The sequence below is a fragment of the Oncorhynchus nerka genome, linkage group LG25, assembly GCF_034236695.1.
Source record: "Oncorhynchus nerka isolate Pitt River linkage group LG25, Oner_Uvic_2.0, whole genome shotgun sequence".
Lineage (NCBI taxonomy): Eukaryota > Metazoa > Chordata > Actinopteri > Salmoniformes > Salmonidae > Oncorhynchus > Oncorhynchus nerka.
The window spans coordinates 30,610,926-30,633,139 of NC_088420.1; the positions used below are offsets into that span (position 1 = coordinate 30,610,926).

At 44.8% G+C, this 22,214-nt stretch overlaps 1 protein-coding gene across 6 annotated transcripts; it reads right to left on the reverse strand.

Annotated features, from left to right (window-relative positions):
- Window positions 1-470: 470 nt before the first annotated feature.
- Window positions 471-21,440, reverse strand: LOC115108902 (protein NLRC5-like). 6 transcript variants are annotated; one of them, XM_065009732.1, is made up of 22 exons: window positions 17,187-17,247; window positions 16,910-16,993; window positions 16,544-16,627; window positions 16,192-16,312; window positions 7,286-7,351; window positions 6,946-7,030; window positions 6,404-6,541; window positions 5,935-6,018; window positions 5,716-5,799; window positions 5,537-5,623; window positions 5,386-5,445; window positions 5,229-5,276; window positions 4,993-5,116; window positions 4,797-4,880; window positions 4,593-4,676; window positions 4,424-4,507; window positions 4,234-4,320; window positions 4,009-4,085; window positions 3,806-3,907; window positions 3,619-3,702; window positions 1,426-1,481; window positions 471-1,170 (listed from the first exon to the last, which is right to left on the reverse strand). In XM_065009732.1, the coding sequence occupies exons 8-13, from the start codon at window positions 6,000-6,002 to the stop codon at window positions 5,044-5,046; spliced, it is 420 nt and encodes a 139-aa protein (XP_064865804.1). In that variant the 5' UTR covers window positions 6,003-6,018; window positions 6,404-6,541; window positions 6,946-7,030; window positions 7,286-7,351; window positions 16,192-16,312; window positions 16,544-16,627; window positions 16,910-16,993; window positions 17,187-17,247; the 3' UTR covers window positions 471-1,170; window positions 1,426-1,481; window positions 3,619-3,702; window positions 3,806-3,907; window positions 4,009-4,085; window positions 4,234-4,320; window positions 4,424-4,507; window positions 4,593-4,676; window positions 4,797-4,880; window positions 4,993-5,043. The 6 variants fall into 6 exon arrangements, with proteins under 6 accessions (XP_064865804.1, XP_064865805.1, XP_029489325.2 ...); XM_065009733.1 differs by lacking the exon at window positions 6,404-6,541 and having other exon boundaries at window positions 3,806-3,869; XM_029633465.2 differs by lacking the exon at window positions 6,404-6,541.
- Window positions 21,441-22,214: the final 774 nt, after the last annotated feature.

Below are 22,214 nucleotides of genomic sequence, written 5' to 3' on the forward strand. Positions count from 1 at the left end.
GGTTTGGTAATACATAGACTAAGCTACATATTTTCTTAACATATAGGCTTTTTGTGTAATCAGGTATCACTCAAATAGGGACAAATTCTGTACATCTCAGTGCCAATATGTTTGACACAGAAGTACAGTATATTACATCACATGACATAGTTGAAGGTCACTCAACTTTTTGTTGGGGTGGTGGGAGAATATACCCCAGTGTTTGATTGAATCTGGTGCACTGCTGTCTCATTTGCCAAAACACTCAATTTACAAGGTACAATATAGTCAAACAGCTCATCATTTACATCAGTGAGTATTGGTTATTTTGTCAAATAAAGAAGACAAAAACAAATATTAATTGTGTAAACATTTCAAATTGAGATGACTGGAGGTTATTTTTTCTTGATTCAGAATAGAACCTTATATTGTGAAATTGTATTGCCATCTAGAGGTAAGTTCAGATAAAGAAAATCCCTATTTACATAGCATAGAATATGAAGAAGACTCGTCTCCCACTTTATTAGACCAGTGCATGTCATAATAAAACATCAAAATGGACATTACAAAAACAAGTAAACAAGAAATATGCCACACAAAACAAAACACAACAAGTGTAAGGAATAAATTAGCAGATAAAATGCACCATTGGTTAGAGCCTGTAAGTCAGCATTTCACTGTAAGGTTTACACCTGTTTTATTCGGCGCACGTGACAAATAAACTTTGATTTGAAACATGAGCAATGACAGAATTAGAATCCAGCAGTTCAAGAGTACAAATTGACTTGGTCTCACCGACCCTTTTAGTCAGATGTGAAAAATAAATCATTCTGCAAACCTTAAGCAATCAATGAATCCCAGACTCAAAATCAATGCAGAAATAAATATGAGAGTGGATAGAGACAACATACAGACCTTTCCAGGAAGAGGAAGAAAGAGAGATAGAGACCAGTTCCCAGGGTTGGAATAAAGGTTCACTGCCCCCCCTACAAGGATCATTTTATTGTTTGATTTGATGACCTGCTGTAATTTTAAGGAAATGTGGTCTCTAAGTGCATAAAATATTATAAAAATAAAAGTGCAAGTTGACTGTTCTGCTGAATGAGTAGATAGTAGATAGGCTATGTGGAGAAGAAGTTGAACCTCTTCTCCCTCTGGGCATCACTGGCAGAGATACTATTCCTCCACAGTCTGGTCAAACAGGGAGAGGAAAGGAGTATTACTAGCATTGTACACAAAGATAGTACCCAATTGCTGATTGATAGTCAGCATAAGTACATTAATACGATTGACAGAAATCAACTAAACATTTTCCAGCTACTTTTCCAAGCCACCTCTGGTCTCTTGGCCATTCCACCCCTACAGGAGAATCCCTGCCCGTCTTCCGAAAATGTCTGAAACCCTACCTCTTCAAATATTATCTCAAATAAGACATCTCAGTCTTACCCAGGGTCTGGATCAGCCTCTCTCCTGCTTGGTCACCAATATAGTTATCTGACAGGCTGACACACAAAGATAAAGAAGTTAAATGATGTCCCAGTCTGTGTTTTACACAGAAATCTGGGTCAACACTCTCCTCTTCTAATGATTGAGAGAGAAACAGGTTCACTTCATATCATAGCTCATGATATCAGTATGTTTCATCAGTATGTTTCCTCTGAACCAGTTCAGGAAGTAGAATAAGCTGAACTTTGTGAGGACAATATAATAAAGGTGTCTTTACAAACCAATCAGCACTTTGAACCCTCTCTATACAGTGCTTTCGGAAAGTATTCAGACCCCTTGACTTATTGTTACATATGTTACGTTACAGCCTTATTCTAAATTGGATTAAATCATTTTTTCCCTCATCAATCCACACACAATACTGACAAATCAAAAATAGTTTTTTTATACATTTTAGCAAATTTAATACAAATTATGAACAGAAATACCTTATTTACACAAGTATTCAGACTCTTTTCTATGCGACTTGAACTTGAGCTCAGGTGCATCCTGTTCCCATTGATCATCCTTGAGATGTTTCTACAACTTGATTAGAGTCCATCTGTGGTGAATTCAATTGATTGGACATGATTTAGAAAGTCACACACTTGTCTATATAAGGTCCCACAGTTGACAGTGCATGTCAGAGCAAAAACCAAGAGTTCAAAAGAATTGTCCGTAGAGCTCTGAGACAGGAGCTTGTGTCGAGGCACAGATCTGGGGAAGTATACCAAAACATTTTTGCAGCATTGAAGGTCCCCAAGAACACAGTGGCATCCATCATTCTCAAATGAAAAAAGTTTGGAACCGAGCTGGTCGCCCGGCCAAACTGAGCAATCGGTGGAGAAGGGCCTTGGTCAGGGAGGTGACCAAGAACCCGATGGTCACTCTGACAGAGCTCCAGAGTTCCTCTGTTGAGATGGGAGAACCTTCCAGAAGGACAATCATCTCTGCAGCACTCCACCAAGCAGGCCTTTATGGTAGAGTGGCCAGACGGAAGCCACTCCTCAGTAAAAGGCACATGACAGCCCGCTTAGAGTAGGCCAAAAGGCACCTAAAGGACTCTCACCATAAGAAACAAGATTCTCTGGCCTGAATGACAAGGGTCACGTCTGGAGAAACTTGGCACCATCCCTATGGTGAAGCATGGTGGTGGCAGCATCAAGCTGTGGGGACTAGTCAGGATCGAGGGAAAGATGAATGGAGCAAAGTACAGAGAGATCCTTGATGAAAACCTGCTCCAGAGCGCTCAGGACCTCAGACTGGACAACGACCCTAAGCACACAGCCAAGACAATGCAGGAGTGGCTTCAGGACAAGTCTCTGAACGTCCTTGAGTGGCCCAGACAGAGCTTGGACTTGAACCGGATCGAACATCTCTGGAGAGACCTGAACATTTAAAAATTGTATTTTTTTTATTTCACCAACCAGGTCAGCCAGTTGAGAACAAGTTTTCATTTACAACTACGACCTGGCCAAGATAAAGCAAGGCAGTGCGACAAAAACAATAACAGAGTTACACATAAACAAACGTCAAGTCAATAACACAACATAAAAATCTATGTATAGTGTGTGCAAATGTAGAATAATAGTTGTGCAGCGACGCTCCCTATCAAATCTGACAGAGTTTGAGAGGATCTGCAGAGTAGAATGGGAGAAACACTCCAAATACAGGTGTTCCAAGCTTGTAGCGTCATACCCAAGAAAACTCTAGGCTGTAATAGCTTCCAAAGGTGCTTCAACAAAGTACTGAGTAAAGGGTCTGAATACTTATGTAAATGTGACATTGCTTTGTCATTATGGGGTATTTTGTGTAGATTGACGAGGGGGGCAAAAATGAATTCATATTAGAATAAGGCTGTAACGTAACAAAATGTGAAAAAAGTCAAGGGGTCTGAATACTTTCCGAATACACTGTACCTCTTTCATGATGACAAATTTAAAATGTCTGCCTTAATCCTAAACACACCAAAGTTGTACCCAGGAAGCCCATTGGAATATTACCTGGTACTTTGACAGGTTCTAACATTGGATCATTTGACAGATTGCTGATGCATGTCTTAGCTTAATTTGACACATTCAATTATGTTGACTATTTTTTTGTCCAAGTCTGTTCCCTAGCCATTCCTCCAGTTCAAAAATCCCTGGAGCCTACCTGATCTTCCTCAGGCCTGTCCATGTGGGCAGGTGTTTGATAAGCTCCTCCACTCCTTTATCTGACATCCTCATCCCCTCCAACCTGCAGGCCAGACACACATGGACAATACCACATCAGAAGTGATGGCTAGTTCATGCAGAAGTCAGATACTACTTGACATGCGTGTTATCATTATTCTACTCACTCAATCTCCTCCATTGCTCTGAGCCCCTCCAGAGAGGCCAGTAGGACCAGTGTGGTCCCCTCCCCTGGGGATCCAGTCACCATGGTTACATACTTATTCAGACTACGGACAGATCACAAATCATTGGCAAAGATAACTCTACACCACATTTGTCCCAGGCATGGCAAAGCCCACTACATTCTCTATCAGGAAGCTCTACTCACTTTAGCCTCTTCAAGAAGGTCATAGTCCCTGTGCCAAGGAGGCTGTGCTCTCTTGATCCAGCTGTGCAGAGTCAAGGCTGTGGACAGGATACAGGTATTTAGCTCATACCCTTACCCCAGGACACACAGTATATCATAGGAATAGCTGTCAGTCATGGTGGTCATGCTGTGCTGCAGTGGGAGGTCAGAGTTGGTGAGGGAATCTCAAGAGCGAAAGTTTTTTACCTGATCCCCTCCAGAGAGAGACACTGTCCAAGCCCTTTGACCAGGTCCAATGCTCCTTCAGCTGTCCAACCAGAGCACAGGGACAGACTGGGGGACAGAGGGATCCGCATAAGTATTGTTGTGTCACTGGCCAGGTGGGGGAATACAGGTAGGGGTGGTATGTAGAGAAACAAAGCGTGTCAGTTATTACTTGATTGTTCTGATATTAGGTAGGTTCTGGAGTGTTCTGGTCAGATCTACAGCTCCTCTGTCACTGATCACATCACCAGAAGAACTAAGGGGGAGGGAGTGGTGAAAGGTCAGAGTCAGGGCCAGAAATGAAACATAAGTAGGAATAGAGAGAATTGACAATCACTTACTTGAAGCTCTCAATGCTTTTAGCCTGCAACAACCCCTCGGCAAGGAGCAATACCACATCTTCAGATGTTTCCTTTGACTCAAGACTACAGAAAAATATAAACATGTTTATATTTTTCATGTGCAGCCTAAGATATTCATCTTTGGCCTACAAAACCCATGTAAAGCTCTTCCAACCCCCAAATTCACAACAACATAAGCCTCACCAGAGTTTCCTCAGACTAACTAAGGATGGTAGGACAGAGCAGAGCAACTCTGCTCCCACTCTACCAATGCTGTTGTGTGGCAAACTAGAGGAAAATAAGAAATAGGTATAACTTAATAAAACTAAATTAAATGAGACATTACAAACACTTTAACCACTTCCAAAGTATTCCCAGGTCCCTTCTCGCAGATACTTACTCTAGGTCCTGCAGCAAAGAGGGCATCTCTGGAGCACAGTCTGCAGAGACACTAGGTGGTGCCCTTGTACTGCACAGTCTGCAGAGACACTAGGTGGTGCCCTTGTACTGCACAGTCTACTAGGCTGAAACACAAGAGGCAGGAACATACAACAGGGAGAATATGCAGTAACCAATTGTGAGCCATCTTACACACATTCCTGTTGATGTAGGAATAACAGAGGACTCTGCTTTCACCTGATGGTCACGGTAGACAAAGAGCTAGCCGTGTCTGCAGAATCACCACTGAAACACAAATGAAGCCAGCTCAGTTAAAACAGAAAGAGCTGTTATCTTTATCTTCACATCTAAAAATATTTTGCAAATAGACAACGAAAATGTATTTTAGCTTTACCTGGTAGGAGTGTGATTTGTGCGTTTTTCCAAAGTAATGTGTACAGTGGTGTGGTTTACCCTGCAAAATAAGTTCACACATACATTATGAATATCATGTTCTATTTTACTATACTTCTAAATATTACCCCAATGCCAACATGAATTCTCACCTGATGGTGTGTATGTTGTGGTTCAGGTTCAAGCAGCAGGAGACCAGGTTAACAGCTGCTTCTGCTGTGATCCACGTCTCCTCAATACTGATGGGAAATACACACAGCCTGTTAACCTGAATCATACACACTCACACAAGAGATCCCACACACAAATGCTATTCCCATATCCTCCTCACCTGATATAGTGTTGGACATGACCACACCTCAGCTGCTTCACCAAGTCTTCAATCACCTGAACATTCAGTCCGTTGTTTCTTATACTGAAGGGAAAAAGTCAGTAATTTCACTTCCAATAACTTGCAGAGTCAATCACCAGTGTATGTGTGTATATGTGTGTCTGTGTGTGTCTGTGTGTGTGTGTGTGTGCTTGCGTGAGTGCGTGCGTGCGTGCTCACTTCAGGGTGTGTAATGAGGACAGGGCAGTCAGGCTGTTCTGTAGAGCCAAAAGGCCTTCTCTCTGCATGGTGTTACAGGATAACCTACATACACAAGAGAAAACAGTGTTCCCCAGAATCATAGAGGAAAAAATACTATAAAGTGTTGGTCCCATGTTTCATGAGCTGAAATAAAAGATACCAGAAATGTTCCATACACACAAAAAGCTTATTTCTCTCATATTCTTTGCACATTATTTTTACATCCCTGTTAGTGAGCATTTCTCCTTTGCCAAGATAATCCATCCACCTAACAGATGTGGCATATCAAGAAGCAGATTAAACAGCATGATCACCACACAGGTGCACCTTGTGCTGGGGACAATAAAAAGCCATTCTAACATGTGCAGTTTTGTCACACAACACAATGCCACAGATGTCTGAAGTTGAGGGAGCATGCAATGGGCATGCTGACTACAGGAATGCCTACCAGAGAATTGAATGTCCATTTCTCTACCATAAGCCGCTTCCAACTTAGTTTTAGAGAATTTGGTCTCACAACCGCAGACCAGGTGTAACCACACCGGCCCAGGACCTCCACATCCGGTTTCTTCACCTGCGGGATCGTCTGAGGGGAGAGGGGGCTGAGGAATATTTATGTCTGTAATATAGCCCTTTTGTATGAAAACAGTCATTCTGATTGACTGGGCCTAGCTCCCCAGTTGGTGGGCCTATACCTTCCCTTGCCCACCCATGGCTACACCCCTGCCCAGACATGTCAAATCCATAGATTATGGCCTAAATTCATTGATTTCAATTGACTGATTTCCTTATAAACTCAATAAAATAGTTGAAATTGTTGCATGTTGCATTTATATCTTTGTTCAGTGTATTATCATCCTTCTACTGCCAATCATGCTGTACTTCTGTGATTCTTTCAAATTCAGTGGTGTTATTTTAACTTTTTCAAATTTGATGAGTTTCAGGTTCATTATCTCAAAGGTCAGGCAGTTTTCCCAGTCCCATTCTCACCTCAGTTTGACCAACTGAGCAGCACAGCTCTTCAGAATCTCTGCTAGTTTCTGCAGATGGTCAGCCCCAAAATGACACTCTCAGACTGAAGGATCCAGGGAACATGAAGCAGAAAAAGAAGGTGAGAGACTGAAGCTGTGGGGAGATAGATGTCATGTCTATGAGTTATGGAAGAGGTCTGATATCATTTATACTGGCAATCCTTCCAGTTTCGATATGTTATTTTTCCGAGAACAAAATAAACAATGCTTCCTGTTTGCCTAGCTAAATGAGTTCACAGTATGGTATTTGTGTTGTTACTTCAATTGATGAGCAGAAAGTAGCCTTTTTGTTGTCTTACCTCAGAGTTTTGCCACAGTCACTGTCCAGTTCAAAGCGGATGAGCGACCTCTTCTCAGTTCCCAAACTACAGACAGACAAAACAATACACAGACTTACAACACAAACTATATGGCGGGGGTCCCCAGTTACATTCAGCTGTTGGACGATTTTTCCTTGAGCGGATGGTCGGGGAGCCGGAACATAGTAATAAATACTTTGTACAAATTGACGGCAAGAATCAAAATCAAATCAAATTGTATTTGTCACATGCGCCGAACGCAACAGATGTTCAGAATTCACCTTACAGTGAAATGCTTACTTAAGCCCTTAACCAACATTGCAGTTTTAAGAAGAAAAAGTATTTACTCAAATAAACTGAAGTGAAAATTAAACAAATCAAATAACAAATAAATAAGGAGCAACAATAAAATAACAGTAGCGAGGCTATATACAGGGGGTACCAGTACAGAGTCAATGTGGAGGCTATATACAGGGGGTACCAGTACAGAGTCAATGTGGAGGCTATATACAGGGGGTACCAGTACAGAGTCAATGTGGAGGCTATATACAGGGGGTACCAGTACAGAGTCAATGTGGAGGCTATATACAGGGGTACCAGTACAGAGTCAATGTGGAGGCTATATACAGGGGGTACCAGTACAGAGTCAATGTGGAGGCTATATACAGGGGTACCAGTACAGAGTCAATGTGGAGGCTATATACAGGGGGTACCAGTACAGAGTCAATGTGGAGGCTATATACAGGGGGTACCAGAGTCACAGAGTCAATGTACAGGAGGCTATATACAGGGGGTACCAGTACAGAGTCAATATGGAGGCTATATACAGGGGGTACCAGTACAGAGTCAATATGGAGGCTATATACAGGGGGTACCAGTACAGAGTCAATGTGGAGGCTATATACAGGGGGTACCAGTACAGAGTCAATGTGGAGGCTATATACAGGGGGTACCAGTACAGAGTCAATATGGAGGCTATATACAGGGGGTACCAGTACAGAGTCAATGTGGAGGCTATATACAGGGGGTACCAGTACAGAGTCAATGTGGAGGCTATATACAGGGGGTACCAGTACAGAGTCAATGTGGAGGCTATATACAGGGGGTACCAGTACAGAGTCAATATGGAGGCTATATACAGGGGGTACCAGTACAGAGTCAATATGGAGGCTATATACAGGGGTACCAGTACAGAGTCAATGTGGAGGCTATATACAGGGGTACCAGTACAGAGTCAATGTGGAGGCTATATACAGGGGGTACCAGTACAGAGTCAATGTGGAGGCTATATACAGGGGGTACCAGTACAGAGTCAATGTGGAGGCTATATACAGGGGTACCAGTACAGAGTCAATGTGGAGGCTATATACAGGGGGTACCAGTACAGAGTCAATGTGGAGGCTATATACAGGGGTACCAGTACAGAGTCAATGTGGAGGCTATATACAGGGGTACCAGTACAGAGTCAATGTGGAGGCTATATACAGGGGGTACCGGTACAGAGTCAATGTGGAGACTATATACAGGGGGTACCAGTACAGAGTCAATGTGGAGGCTATATACAGGGGTACCAGTACAGAGTCAATGTGGAGGCTATATACAGGGGGTACCAGTACAGAGTCAATGTGGAGGCTATATACAGGGGGTACCAGTACAGAGTCAATGTGGAGGCTATATACAGGGGGTACCAGTACAGAGTCAATGTGGAGGCTATATACAGGGGTACCAGTACAGAGTCAATGTGGAGGCTATATACAGGGGGTACCAGTACAGAGTCAATGTGGAGGCTATATACAGGGGGTACCAGTACAGAGTCAATGTGGAGGCTATATACAGGGGGTAGCAGTACAGAGTCAATGTGGAGGCTATATACAGGGGGTACCAGTACAGAGTCAATGTGGAGGCTATATACAGGGGTACCAGTACAGAGTCAATGTGGGGGCCATATACAGGGGTACCAGTACAGAGTCAATGTGGAGGCTATATACAGGGGGTAGCAGTACAGAGTCAATGTGGAGGCTATATACAGGGGGTACCAGTACAGAGTCAATGTGGAGGCTATATTTACATTTACATTTAAGTCATTTAGCAGACGCTCTTATCCAGAGCGACTTACAAATTGGTGCATTCACCTTATGACCTCCAGTGGAACAGTAGTGCATCTAAATCTTTTCAGGGGAGGGGGTGAGAGGGATTACTTTATCCTATCCTAGGTATTCCTTAAAGAGGTGGGGTTTCAGGTGTCTCCGGAAGGTGGTGATTGACTCCGCTGTCCTGGCGTCGTGAGGGAGTTTGTTCCACCATTGGGGGGCCAGAGCAGCGAACAGTTTTGACTGGGCTGAGCGGGAACTGTACTTCCTCAGTGGTAGGGAGGCGAGCAGGCCAGAGGTGGATGAACGCAGTGCCCTTGTTTGGGTGTAGGGCCTGATCAGAGCCTGGAGGTACTGAGGTGCCGTTCCCTCACAGCCCGTAGGCAAGCACCATGGTCTTGTAGCGGATGCGAGCTTCAACTGGAAGCCAGTGGAGGGAGCGGAGGAGCGGGGTGACGTGAGAGAACTTGGGAAGGTTGAACACCAGACGGGCTGCGGCGTTCTGGATGAGTTGTAGGGGTTTAATGGCACAGGCAGGGAGCCCAGCCAACAGCGAGTTGCAGTAATCCAGACGGGAGATGACAAGTGCCTGGATTAGGACCTGCGCCGCTTCCTGTGTGAGGCAGGGTCGTACTCTGCGGATGTTGTAGAGCATGAACCTACAGGAACGGGCCACCGCCTTGATGTTAGTTGAGAACGACAGGGTGTTGTCCAGGATCACGCCAAGGTTCTTAGCGCTCTGGGAGGAGGACACAATGGAGTTGTCAACCGTGATGGCGAGATCATGGAACGGGCAGTCCTTCCCGGGAGGAAGAGCAGCTCCGTCTTGCCGAGGTTCAGCTTGAGGTGGTGATCCGTCATCCACACGGATATGTCTGCCAGACATGCAGAGATGCGATTCGCCACCTGGTCATCAGAAGGGGAAAGGAGAAGATTAATTGTGTGTCGTCTGCATAGCAATGATAGGAGAGACCATGTGAGGTTATGACAGAGCCAAGTGACTTGGTGTATAGCGAGAATAGGAGAGGGCCTAGAACAGAGCCCTGGGGGACACCAGTGGTGAGAGCACGTGGTGTGGAGACGGATTCTCGCCACGCCACCTGGTAGGAGCGACCTGTCAGGTAGGACGCAATCAAGCGTGGGCCGCGCCGGGAGATGCCCAACTCGGAGAGGGTGGAGAGGAGGATCTGATGGTTCACAGTATCGAAGGCAGCCGATAGGTCTAGAAGGATGAGAGCAGAGAGAGAGAGTTAGCTTTAGCAGTGCGGAGCGCCTCCGTGATACAGAGAAGAGCAGTCTCAGTTGAATGACTAGTCTTGAAACCTGACTGATTTGGATCAAGAAGGTCATTCTGAGAGAGATAGCGGGAGAGCTGGCCAAGGACGGCACGTTCAAGAGTTTTGGAGAGAAAAGAAAGAAGGGATACTGGTCTGTAGTTGTTGACATCGGAGGGATCGAGTGTAGGTGGTTTTTCAGAAGGGGTGCAACTCTCGCTCTCTTGAAGACGGAAGGGACGTAGCCAGCGGTCAGGGATGAGTTGATGAGCGAGGTGAGGTAAGGGAGGAGGTCTCCGGAAATGGTCTGGAGAAGAGAGGAGGGGATAGGGTCAAGCGGGCAGGTTGTAGGGCGGCCGGCCGTCACAAGACGCGAGATTTCATCTGGAGAGAGAGGGGAGAAAGAGGTCAGAGCACAGGGTAGGGCAGTGTGAGCAGAACCAGCGGTGTCGTTTGACTTAGCAAACGAGGATCGGATGTCGTCGACCTTCTTTTCAAAATGGTTGACGAAGTCATCTGCAGAGAGGGAGGAGGGGGAGGGGGAGGAGGATTCAGGAGGGAGGAGAAGGTTGCAAAGAGCTTCCTAGGGTTAGAGGCAGATGCTTGGAATTTAGAGTGGTAGAAAGTGGCTTTAGCAGCAGAGAGAGAAGAGGAAAATGTAGAGAGGAGGGAGTGAAAGGATGTCAGGTCCGCAGGGAGGCAGAGTTTTCTCCATTTCCGCCGGCTGCCCGGGAGCCCTGTTCTGTGAGCTCGCAATGAGTCGTCGAGCCACGGAGCGGGAGGGAGGACCGAGCCGGCCTGGAGGATAGGGGACATAGAGAGTCAAAGGATGCAGAAAGGGAGGAGAGGAGGGTTGAGGAGGCAGAATCAGGAGATAGGTTGGAGAAGGTTTGAGCAGAGGGGGTACCAGGGGGTACCAGTACAGAGTCAATGTGGAGGCTATATACAGGGGGTAGCAGTACAGAGTCAATGTGGAGGCTATATACAGGGGGTACCAGTACAGAGTCAATGTGGAGGCTATATACAGGGGGTACCAGTACAGAGTCAATGTGGAGACTATATACAGGGGGTACCAGTACAGAGTCAATGTCAAATCAAATCAAATCAAATTTATTTATATAGCCCTTCGTACATCAGCTGATATCTCAAAGTGCTGTACAGAAACCCAGCCTAAAACCCCAAACAGCAAACAATGCAGGTGTAAAAGCACGGTGGCTAGGAAAAACTCCCTAGAAAGGCCAAAACCTAGGAAGAAACCTAGAGAGGAACCAGGCTATGTGGGGTGGCCAGTCCTCTTCTGGCTGTGCCGGGTAGAGATTATAACAGAACATGACCAAGATGTTCAAATGTTCATAAATGACCAGCATGGTCGAATAATAATAAGGCAGAACAGTTGAAACTGGAGCAGCAGCACAGTCAGGTGGACTGGGGACAGCAAGGAGTCATCATGTCAGGTAGTCCTGGGGCACGGTCCTAGGGCTCAGGTCCTCCGAGAGAGAGAGAAAGAAAGAGAGAATTAGAGAGAGCATATGTGGGGTGGCCAGTCCTCTTCTGGCTGTGCCGGGTGGAGATTATAACAGAACGTGGCCAAGAACGTGGCCAATGTGGAGGCTATATACAGGGGGTACCAGTACAGAGTCAATGTGGAGGCTATATACAGGGGGTACCGGTACAGAGTCAATGTGGAGGCTATATACAGGGGGTACCAGTACAGAGTCAATGTGGAGGCTATATACAGGGAGTACCAGTACAGAGTCAATGTGGAGGCTATATACAGGGGTACCAGTACAGAGTCAATGTGGAGGCTATATACAGGGGGTACCAGTACAGAGTCAATGTGGAGGCTATATACAGGGGGTACCAGTACAGAGTCAATGTGGAGGCTATATACAGGGGGTACCAGTACAGAGTCAATGTGGAGGCTATATACAGGGGTACCAGTACAGAGTCAATGTGGAGGCTATATACAGGGGGTACCAGTACAGAGTCAATGTGGAGGCTATATACAGGGGGTACCAGTACAGAGTCAATGTGGAGGCTATATACAGGGGGTACCAGTACAGAGTCAATGTGGAGGCTATATACAGGGGGTACCAGTACAGAGTCAATGTGGAGGCTATATACAGGGGGTACCAGTACAGAGTCAATGTGGAGGCTATATACAGGGGGTACCAGTACAGAGTCAATGTGCGGGGGCACCGGTTAGTCGAGGTAATTGAGGTAATATGTACATGTGGGTAGAGGTAAAGTGACTATGCATGGATAATAAACAGAGTAGCTGCAGTGTAAAAATGGGGGTGGGGGGGCGGACAATACGAATAGTCCGGGTAGCCATTTGATTAGCGCTTCAGGAGTCTTGTGGACCTCTTACGTCCGTATTCACCTATACTTGGCGCTCCAGTACTGCTTGCCGTGCGGTAGCAGAGAGAACAGTCTATGACTAGGGTGACTGGTGTCTCTAACAATTTGATGGGCCTTCCTCACCGCCTGGTATAGAGGTCCTGGATGGCAGGAAGCTTGGCCCCAGTGATGTACTGGGCTGTTCACACTACCCTCTGTAGTGCCTTGCGGTCGAAGGCCGAGCAGTTGCCATACCAGGCGGTGATGCAACCAGTCAGGATGCTCTCGATGATGCAGCTGTAGAACTTTTTGAGGATCTGAGGACCCATGCCAAATCATTTAAGTCTCCTGAGGGGGAATAGGAGTTGTTGTATCCTCTTCACAACTGTCTTGGTGTGTTTGGACCACAATAGTTTGCTGGTGATGTGGACACCAAGGAACTTGAAGCTCTCAACCTGATCCACTATAGCCCCGTAGTCCACAATCATCACCTTTGTCTTGATCACATTGAGGGAGAGGTTGTTATCCTGGCACCACAATATCAGGTCTCTGACCTCCTCCCTATAGGCTGTCTCATCGTTCTCGGTGATCAGACCTACCACTGTTGTGTCGTCTGCAAACTTAATGATGGTGTTGGACTCGTGCTTGGCCATGCAGTCATGGGTGAACAGGGACTACAGGAGGGGACTGAGCATGCACCCCTGAGGGGCCCCCGTGTTGAGGATCAGAGTGGCAGATGTGTTGTTACCTACCCTTACCCCCTGGGGGTGGCCAGTCAGGCAGTCCACGATTCAGTTGCAGAGGGAGGTGTTTAGTCTCAGGGTCCTGAGCATAGTGATGAGCTTCGATGGCACTATGGTGTTGATCTCTGAGCTGTAGTCGATGAATAGTATTCTCACGTCGGTGTTCCTTTTATCCAGGTAGGCTCGTGTCACTGGGCAGCTCATGGCTTTGCTTCCCTTTGTAGTCCATAATAGTTTGCAAGCCCTGCCACATCTGACGAGCGTCGGAGCCGGTGTAGTACAATTCAATCTTAGTCCTGTATTGACGCTTTGCCTGTTTGATGGTTTGTCTGAGGGCATAGCAGGATTTCTTATAAGCCTCCGGGTTAAAGTCCCGCTTCTTGAAAGCGGCAGCTCTACCCTTTAGCTCAGTGCGGATGTTGCCTGTAATCCATGGCTTCTGGATGGGGTATGTATGTACGGTCACTGTGAGGATGACATCATCGATGCACTTATTGATGAAGCCAGTGACTGATGTGGTGTACTCCTTAATGCCATCGGAAGAATCACAGAACATATTCCAGTCTGTTCTAGCAAAACAGTCCTGTAGCTTAGCACCTGCTTCATCTGACCACTTCCTTATTGAGCGCGTCCTGCTTTAGTTTTTTCTTGTAAGCAGGAATCAGGAGGATAGAGTTATGGTCAGATTTGCCAAATGGAAGGCGAGGGAGAGCTTTGTATGCGTCTCTGTGTGTGGAGTAACGGTGGTCTGGAGTTTTTTTCCCTCTGGTTGCACATTTAACATGCTGGTAGAAATTAGGTAAAACGGATTTAAGGTTCCCTGCATTAAAGTCCCCGGCCACTAGGAGCGCCCCCTCTGGATGAGCGTTTTCCTGTTTGCTTATGGCTGTATACAGCTCGTTGAGTGCAGTCTTAGTACCAGCATCCCAAACAGATATAGTATTTGACAAAAACAGAATCATTTCAAACCTTGATTAGATTGGGATACAATCACATATGCCTCTCTATTTATGTGTCGGAATCATTTGGAACAGATTTCCTAAATTAAAATCACTTTGAGCTGATTTCCTGGTGATTTTACAATCTTTTATGTACTACAGCAAAAAATATTTTAAAATAATATGTGCTCAAAAAACTTCAGACAAATAAAATTACACTTCCCACACTGCCCCTACTCGGATGGTATCGCGCCGTCCCAATCTTCGCTCTCTCTCCCCCGCTACTCTCTCCTCTTCCATCCTATCATCTCTTCCCTCTGCTCAAACCTTCTCCAACCTATCTCCTGATTCTGCCTCCTCAACCCTCCTCTCCTCCCTTTCTGCATCCCTTGATTCTCTATGTCCCCTATCCTCCAGGCCGGCTCGGTCCTCCCCTCCTGCTCCGTGGCTCGACGACTCATTGCGAGCTCACAGAACAGGGCTCCGGGCAGCCGAGCGGAAATGGAGGAAAACTCGCCTCCCTGCGGACCTGGCATCCTTTCACTCCCTCCTCTCTACATTTTCCTCTTCTGTCTCTGCTGCTAAAGCCACTTTCTACCACTCTAAAGTCCAAGCATCTGCCTCTAACCCTAGGAAGCTCTTTGCCACCTTCTCCTCCCTCCTGAATCCTCCTCCCCCTCCCCCCCCTCCCTCTCTGCAGATGACTTCGTCAACCATTTTGAAAAGAAGGTCGACGACATCCGATCCTCGTTTGCTAAGTCAAACGACACCGCTGGTTCTGCTCACACTGCCCTACCCTGTGCTCTGACCTCTTTCTCCCTCTCTCCAGATGAAATCTCGCGTCTTGTGACGGCCGCCGCCCAACAACCTGCCCGCTTGACCCTATTCCCTCCTCTCTTCTCCAGACCATTTCCGGAGACCTTCTCCCTTACCTCACCTCGCTCATCAACTCATCCCTGACCGCTGGCTACGTCCCTTCTGTCTTCAAGAGAGCGAGAGTTGCACCCTTCTGAAAAACCTACACTCGATCCCTCCGATGTCAACAACACAGACCAGTATCCCTTCTTTCTTTTCTCTCCAAAACTCTTGAACGTGCCGTCAATGGCCAGCTCTCCCGCTATCTCTCTCAGAATGACCTTCTTGATCCAAATCAGTCAGGATCTCACCATCAATTGTAAAGTTTCAAGACTAGTCATTCAACTGAGACTGCTCTTCTCTGTATCACGGAGGCCCTCCGCACTGCTAAAGCTAACTCTCTCTCCTCTGTCATCCTTCTAGACCTATCGGCTGCCTTCGATACTGTGAACCATCAGATCCTCCTCTCCACCCTCTCCGAGTTGGGCATCTCCGGCGCGGCCCACGCTTGGATTGCGTCCTACCTGACAGGTCGCTCCTACCAGGTGGCGTGGCGAGAATCTGTCTCCTCACCACGCGCTCTCACTTGGGGAACACTGCTATATGGGGGTTCTAGACAAGTAAATGTTAACTTTGCCAATATGGCATTGTTCAACAGATTTTTACCTTACATCCACTTCAACCACTTTTTCACAGGTCATCACTGTGTTCAGAATGTAGAGAGCCCCCATCTGAGTGAGTCTGTTTGTAGAGAGCCCCCATCTGAGTGAGTCTGTTATCATCGAGACTGCAGATTAAAACAGAACACAGCTGTACAAGAAAGCACAACTAACCCCCACAAAGATAGAACAGATGCATCTTCTTCCACTGATAAAACAGTATTGTATAAGGTTTGTTTAGGGGCTAACCAGAGGAGGTAAATTGACGGACGTTTATCTTGGTGAAACAAGACAGCGCTAGCCGTAATGGATTTCACTGTACGGACTGAAGGAAGATAGGCCATTGTAATGAGTCTTACTTCACTGAGCTAGCAATCCGCAGCCTTGACAGAGAATCCACAAATCTCTTCACTCCCTTGTCTCTCAGAAGGTTACTGGATAAACTTCACCGTTTAAAAGAATGGGTTAATATCCATAACGAGAAAAGTTGGTAGACAATGTGTTGAAAAACTGCCAAGATACTGTAACCCTAATTTTCAGCGAGGGAAAACACAGTTCGATCATTGAGGAAGTCATATACACTAGTAGTGTAAAGTATTTCTGTGAATACAGTGCAGTAGTTGTGATTACATCATCATTTATAAACACTGTTCTTTTTGCTAAAATGTGGGCAGTGTGACCGAGGTACAGGGATGTGTTTGAGGAGAGAGGACACAGGCACTCACTCCAGGACAGACAGATGAGGACACTGCTCCAGGATCCCAGAGAGTATCTCCACATCCCCACTGCTCAGTGTGTACTCAGAGAGTCTGCAGAGGAGACAGGCAGACAGGCAGACAGGCAGACAGGCAGACATACATGAGTTTTGAAAGAGCTCAATATAAGATGTGACCAATTTTTTTTTTTTTAACTGTCAATTATCCTACAACCTCATTTCTGTAATGTAATGTAATATGGCATTTCTATATGTGGGAACAGCATGAGCAGATAGAACACATTCACCTGCAAGTTGCTTGTTCTGCATTCATGTTGACAAACTTGATGAAGGCTTCTCATTGTGCCCTTAAAAGCACATCAATATTTAAGGTATTAATGTAAACACAGTTAATATATATATATATATATATATATATATATATATATATATATATATATTATATAAAACCAAATTTATGAACCACGTGAATGAGCGGTGACCTGAGCATCCTGAGCCATACATACCGGAGTTCCACAGCTCTGACACGATGGCAGTCTATCAGAGATCTGACCAATAACAATGCTCCATCCGTAGACATCTGGACATGGCTCATACTGTGGGAGGCAGGGGGGAGGCGAAGGAGAATGATGAGAAATTAATATCATTCACTTTCTAACTTTACCAGTGTTGTGACCCTGAGATTATCATTACTGAGCAGGGTGAAGTGTTCTTACTTAAGCAGCTGAAGAGATTTCATCTTAGGCAGGATCTTCAATAGATTTTCAATAGCGTCGTCTTTCAGGGATCCATGGGAGAAACTGATAATATCACAATATTATGTTTGAAGACTGCTGAGAAAAGAACTACAACAGACAACAGGCAGAATATTTTCAGACAATTGGGAAGGAGGAAAACGTATAACCTGGTAAGAAATAAAGAGAGAAGAGAACACAGCCCCAGATACTGTAGTAAACCCTGAAAGACAGAGACAGAACACTGACAGAGATAGAGGTAACAGTAGAACTCACTCTAGCTCAAGTAGGCTGGGACACTGTACCAGTCTTCTACATAGCTTATTCATGTCAGTGGGATGGATATCACTGTGAGTTAGACTAAAACAAAAACATGTTTGGGATTATATTTCAGGGTTAAGTGAATGGGACATAAATTCAGTTAAAGATGCTCTATGGTTCCTGGTTGCTAAAACTCTAATAGTTTGTCTAATTTCAGTTTATGTGACAAAACAAGCAAGTATAGTGTAGAGAATCATTGTACCATCTAAACCTCTGAAATATATTTTCCATAACCCAAAATATTGTATTTTCAGCTGTTTGAAGTTGGTGTACAAAACCAAAAGTAAAAGGCACAAAAACTAATCTTAAACACGGGAAGCATAGAAATAGAGCACATAGAACAGATCTACCGCTTCTTAGACTTGATCTTTCAATGAGAATGATAGGTACAATTTTTGTGAAAACATTTTTATTTTATTTATATTGACAGAGGAACTTAAATAAAAAATAAAAGAGCAGGATGCTAGACCTTTACCCTCACCCTCACCCATCCCCTCCCTCATCCCAATTTCCCTCAGCCCGAGCCCCGCCCACTCACACATTCAATAAGATGCAGAACAACTACAAGAGAAAAAGTGTAAAGTAGAATAGCTCCCCCACAGGACCACTACTCCCACCCACCCCTCCCCCACAGAACAGTTGCATCCACCCAACCACCCACCCGCAGGACCGCCACAGGTACTCAAGATAATTTGATGCATGATTTTATCTTAACCACGCAGAACTCTAGTAGTAAATGTTGTGGCTTTTTTGCACTATGCATTCGCGCCACCGAAAGCTCTAATTGAGAATGACAGATCTATAACTCACATTTCTATGTGAATTTGGTCGGGTCGCCCAAAAAGTTACATATCGTTCTGTGTCCTACCTGAGTTTCTTACACTGTTCCAATCCTGTTGATTGTATTCTGAAATGACAGAGATTCAGTGAACGGTTATTAGGACTACAACATCTTACTGAGTCATAGAATTGGTATTTTGAAAGCAACATCATCAGAAAGAGGTGTTATTATACAGTATATTGCTATTACTCTGTTGCTCTATTACATTTTACTGGAGAGGAATTTCAGAAACAGCTTCTTATTCCCCCCATGACTGATAAATATAACCATTTTATAGTTAATAATCATCACAAATGCAAACATATTACTAGACATGAATTCAAACACTTTCTACCATGCCGGTTTCAAGCATGTCTGTTTGTTTACAAAAGTGTTGGTCTGTATAAGACAGTAATGGGATGTGAATACCTGATATTCACTTCACTCATGTTCCTGTGTGAGCAGAAAAGAAAAACGGACAAAAAAGGAAGAAAAGGAAAAGACATTTGAGTTGCTATAGAAATTCTCACTTGATTTCCTGTATGTTGCTAAGCTGAGGCAAGAGGTCCAACAACTTCTTCAGACCTTTGTTTTCCAAAGCATTGTTGGAAATACTGACAACGGTGGGGGGGTTATGAACAAAAACAAACAGGTCCTTGTATATGTGCATTCCAACAATTATCCTTATTGCTATTTCACACTCCAAAGCCTCTCCCTGAGAACACTTACTCCAGCATAGTCAGAGCAGAGCAGTCCCTCAGATTCTCACACAGACGGTCCAAGTGAGGGAGACGAAGAGCACAGCCCGTCAGACTGCACACAGGGACCATGGGAAAAGAGGATGGAAAGCAGAGACAATGTCATACCAACTACAGTAGAAAACATTATCCATATCATTATCATTATCCACAATATTGTACACACCAAAGTCTCTTAGAAATCTGGTGTTTCTCTATCCCCTAGAAAAAAAGCATGGACACAAGAACAGGGTCGTGCAGCCTGTCATGGGGATGTATGGGGAAAATGCACAACAGTGAGTGGTAACCCACAGGGCACAGACTGGTTGAATCGATGTTGTTTCTATGTCATTTCAATGAAATTACGTTTAACTAACGTAATAGACATTGAATTGACGTTTGAGCCCAGTGGGAAGGGTCTGAAAGGAATTTACAGAACATTCTAAAAAAAGATGTATAATAGGGACCACAGTAGTATCATAATTTCTTACATGATTAAAACGTCTGGTTTGGGCCTACAGCAAACTCCTTGACAGAGGAGACACCCTCTGAATAGTGAAGCCACCAGGAAGTGATGGGGTAGTGTGGTGGTTTTAGTCTGGTTGCAGTTTACGCACACAACAAGGGTGCTGTCTATATTGGCCTTATCTAAGAAAATAAAGGGTGTTATGCACAACATACCTGATGTCCACTTGAACCACATCAGGACATACAGACAGGAAACTGGTCAGAATCATCAGCCCATCAACAGATATGTGGCTGTCATTCAGACTGTCAAGACACAGACAATAACCGTATTAAGCAGCATAACTAGTTTAAAACATAATACGGGGCAGGCACAAGATCATGACTCTTCAAATAAAATATCAGTCTTACACAATCTGTTTGGAGACGTTCAGCTTCTGTAGAGAGTCAGTCAGGGCCTTGAGAGTACCGGCCTTGATGTCGTCTTCTGACAGACTGCAGGGGACACAACATAACACCAAACAGAAAGTCAGATTCTCTTGACATATTTCGTGTCCTTTACCCACAGTGTGATGTGACTTGCTCAAGAACACTGGGTACATTTGTACTTACTCTAGGAGTGAGGCCAGGACTTCTCGCTAACAACTGACAGTCTAGTCATCTGATCGGTACTCAAACTGCAGTTTAATAGGCTGTATGACACATAAAGAGAGGGAAGAAACAAGAGCAATGTTACTCCTGGTATTCAAAAGCTCTTTATAAGAACCAAACAGAGAATATCATACCTGACAGTCAGTCCAATGTTTTTCTTAGAACTTGAGACAAATAGAAAGGGAGAAAAATGGATAAGAGAGAGGCTGATTGATACAGTACAGTAGATTTCCCTATGTGGTATAGATAAAACAATGAAACAAAAGCAACATTCTCTCAACAAGAACATGAAACATTAGCTTGATTTGCATGGGCCTGTTGGTACACCAAACACTGAAAAAATAAATGAAAGTTGCACATTATTTTATTTTCCTTCACTAAAACACAAAACTCACCCTTATATGTCTGAGCTTGGGAAAAACAGGACGTTGATGTCCTTCATTCCACTGCAAAGAGAGATAAAACATAGTTTACCGGTATATACTACCCAATACTTGTTTTTTTTCTTCATTTCTGATAAAGTATGCACATTTCTTCTCAGTACTACAGTCAGTTAACTGGAGGTTCTATTTGTGAACACACAAAGTCTCTACCCACTGGGCATACACTTGTTGAATCAATGTTGTTTCCACGTCATTTCAATGATATCACGTTTAACCAATGTGGAATGAACGTTGAATTGACGTCTGTGCCCAGTGGGTATTGTCAAGTCTAAAAACATACTCAGTATAGACTTCCTGGATGGAGGGGCAGGAAGTCATCTTCTCTAGAAGGGTGTAGATAATCTCCAGAGAGCAGCCATTCTTCCCCAGCCTGGAAACATACAACACACACAGGCTTCTTAACAGAAATGCAAGCTTGCTCAAATATAGAAATAAGCTACACTTAATAAACATGAAGGGCTGGTGGTGCGTGCATATGTATCCCCCCCCCCCTTGCTATGAAGCCCCTAAATAAGATCTGGTGCAACCAATTAGCTTCAGAAGTCACATAATTAGTTCAATAAAGTCCACCTGTGTGCAATCTGTGTCACATGATCTGTCACATGATCTCAGTATATATACACCTGTTCTGAAAGGCTCCAGAGTATGCAACACCACGAAGCAAGGGGCACCACCAAGCAAGCGGCACCATGAAGACCAAGGAGCTCTCCAAACAGGTCAGGGACAAAGTTGTGGAGAAGTACAGATCAGGTTTGTGTTACAAAAAATATCCGAAACTTTGAACATCCCACGGAGCACCATTATGTCCATTATATAAAATGGAAAGAATATGGCACCACAACAAACCTGCCAAGAGAGGGCCGCCCACCAAAGGCAAGGAGGGAATTAATAAGAGAGTATCTGTCCATAGGACCACTTTAAGCCCGTACACTCCACAGAGCTGGGCTTTATGGAAGAGTGGCTAGACAAAAGCCATTGCTTAAAGAAAGAAATAAGAAAACACGTTTGGTGTTTGCCAAAAGGCATGTGGGAGACTCCCCAAACATATGGAAGAAGGTACTCTGGTCAGATGAGACTAAAATGTAGCTTTTTGACCATCAAGGAAAACGCTATGTCTGGCGCAAACCCAACACCTCTCATCACC

What these genes read in the sequence shown, in the direction of transcription:
- LOC115108902 (XM_065009730.1), bottom strand. Translation starts at nt 20,248, where the DNA reads ATGATTCTGACCAGTTTCCTGTCTGTATGTCCTGATGTGGTTCAAGTG. An exon ending in GTGGTTCAAGTGGACATCAG is followed by an intron (nt 19,588 to 20,192) that starts GTATGTTGTGCA and finishes CCCTGTGTGCAG; the next exon opens with TCTGACGGGCTGTGCTCTTC. An exon ending in GAACAGTGTAAGAAACTCAG is followed by an intron (nt 17,994 to 18,822) that starts GTAGGACACAGA and finishes TTTTTGTTTTAG; the next exon opens with TCTAACTCACAGTGATATCC.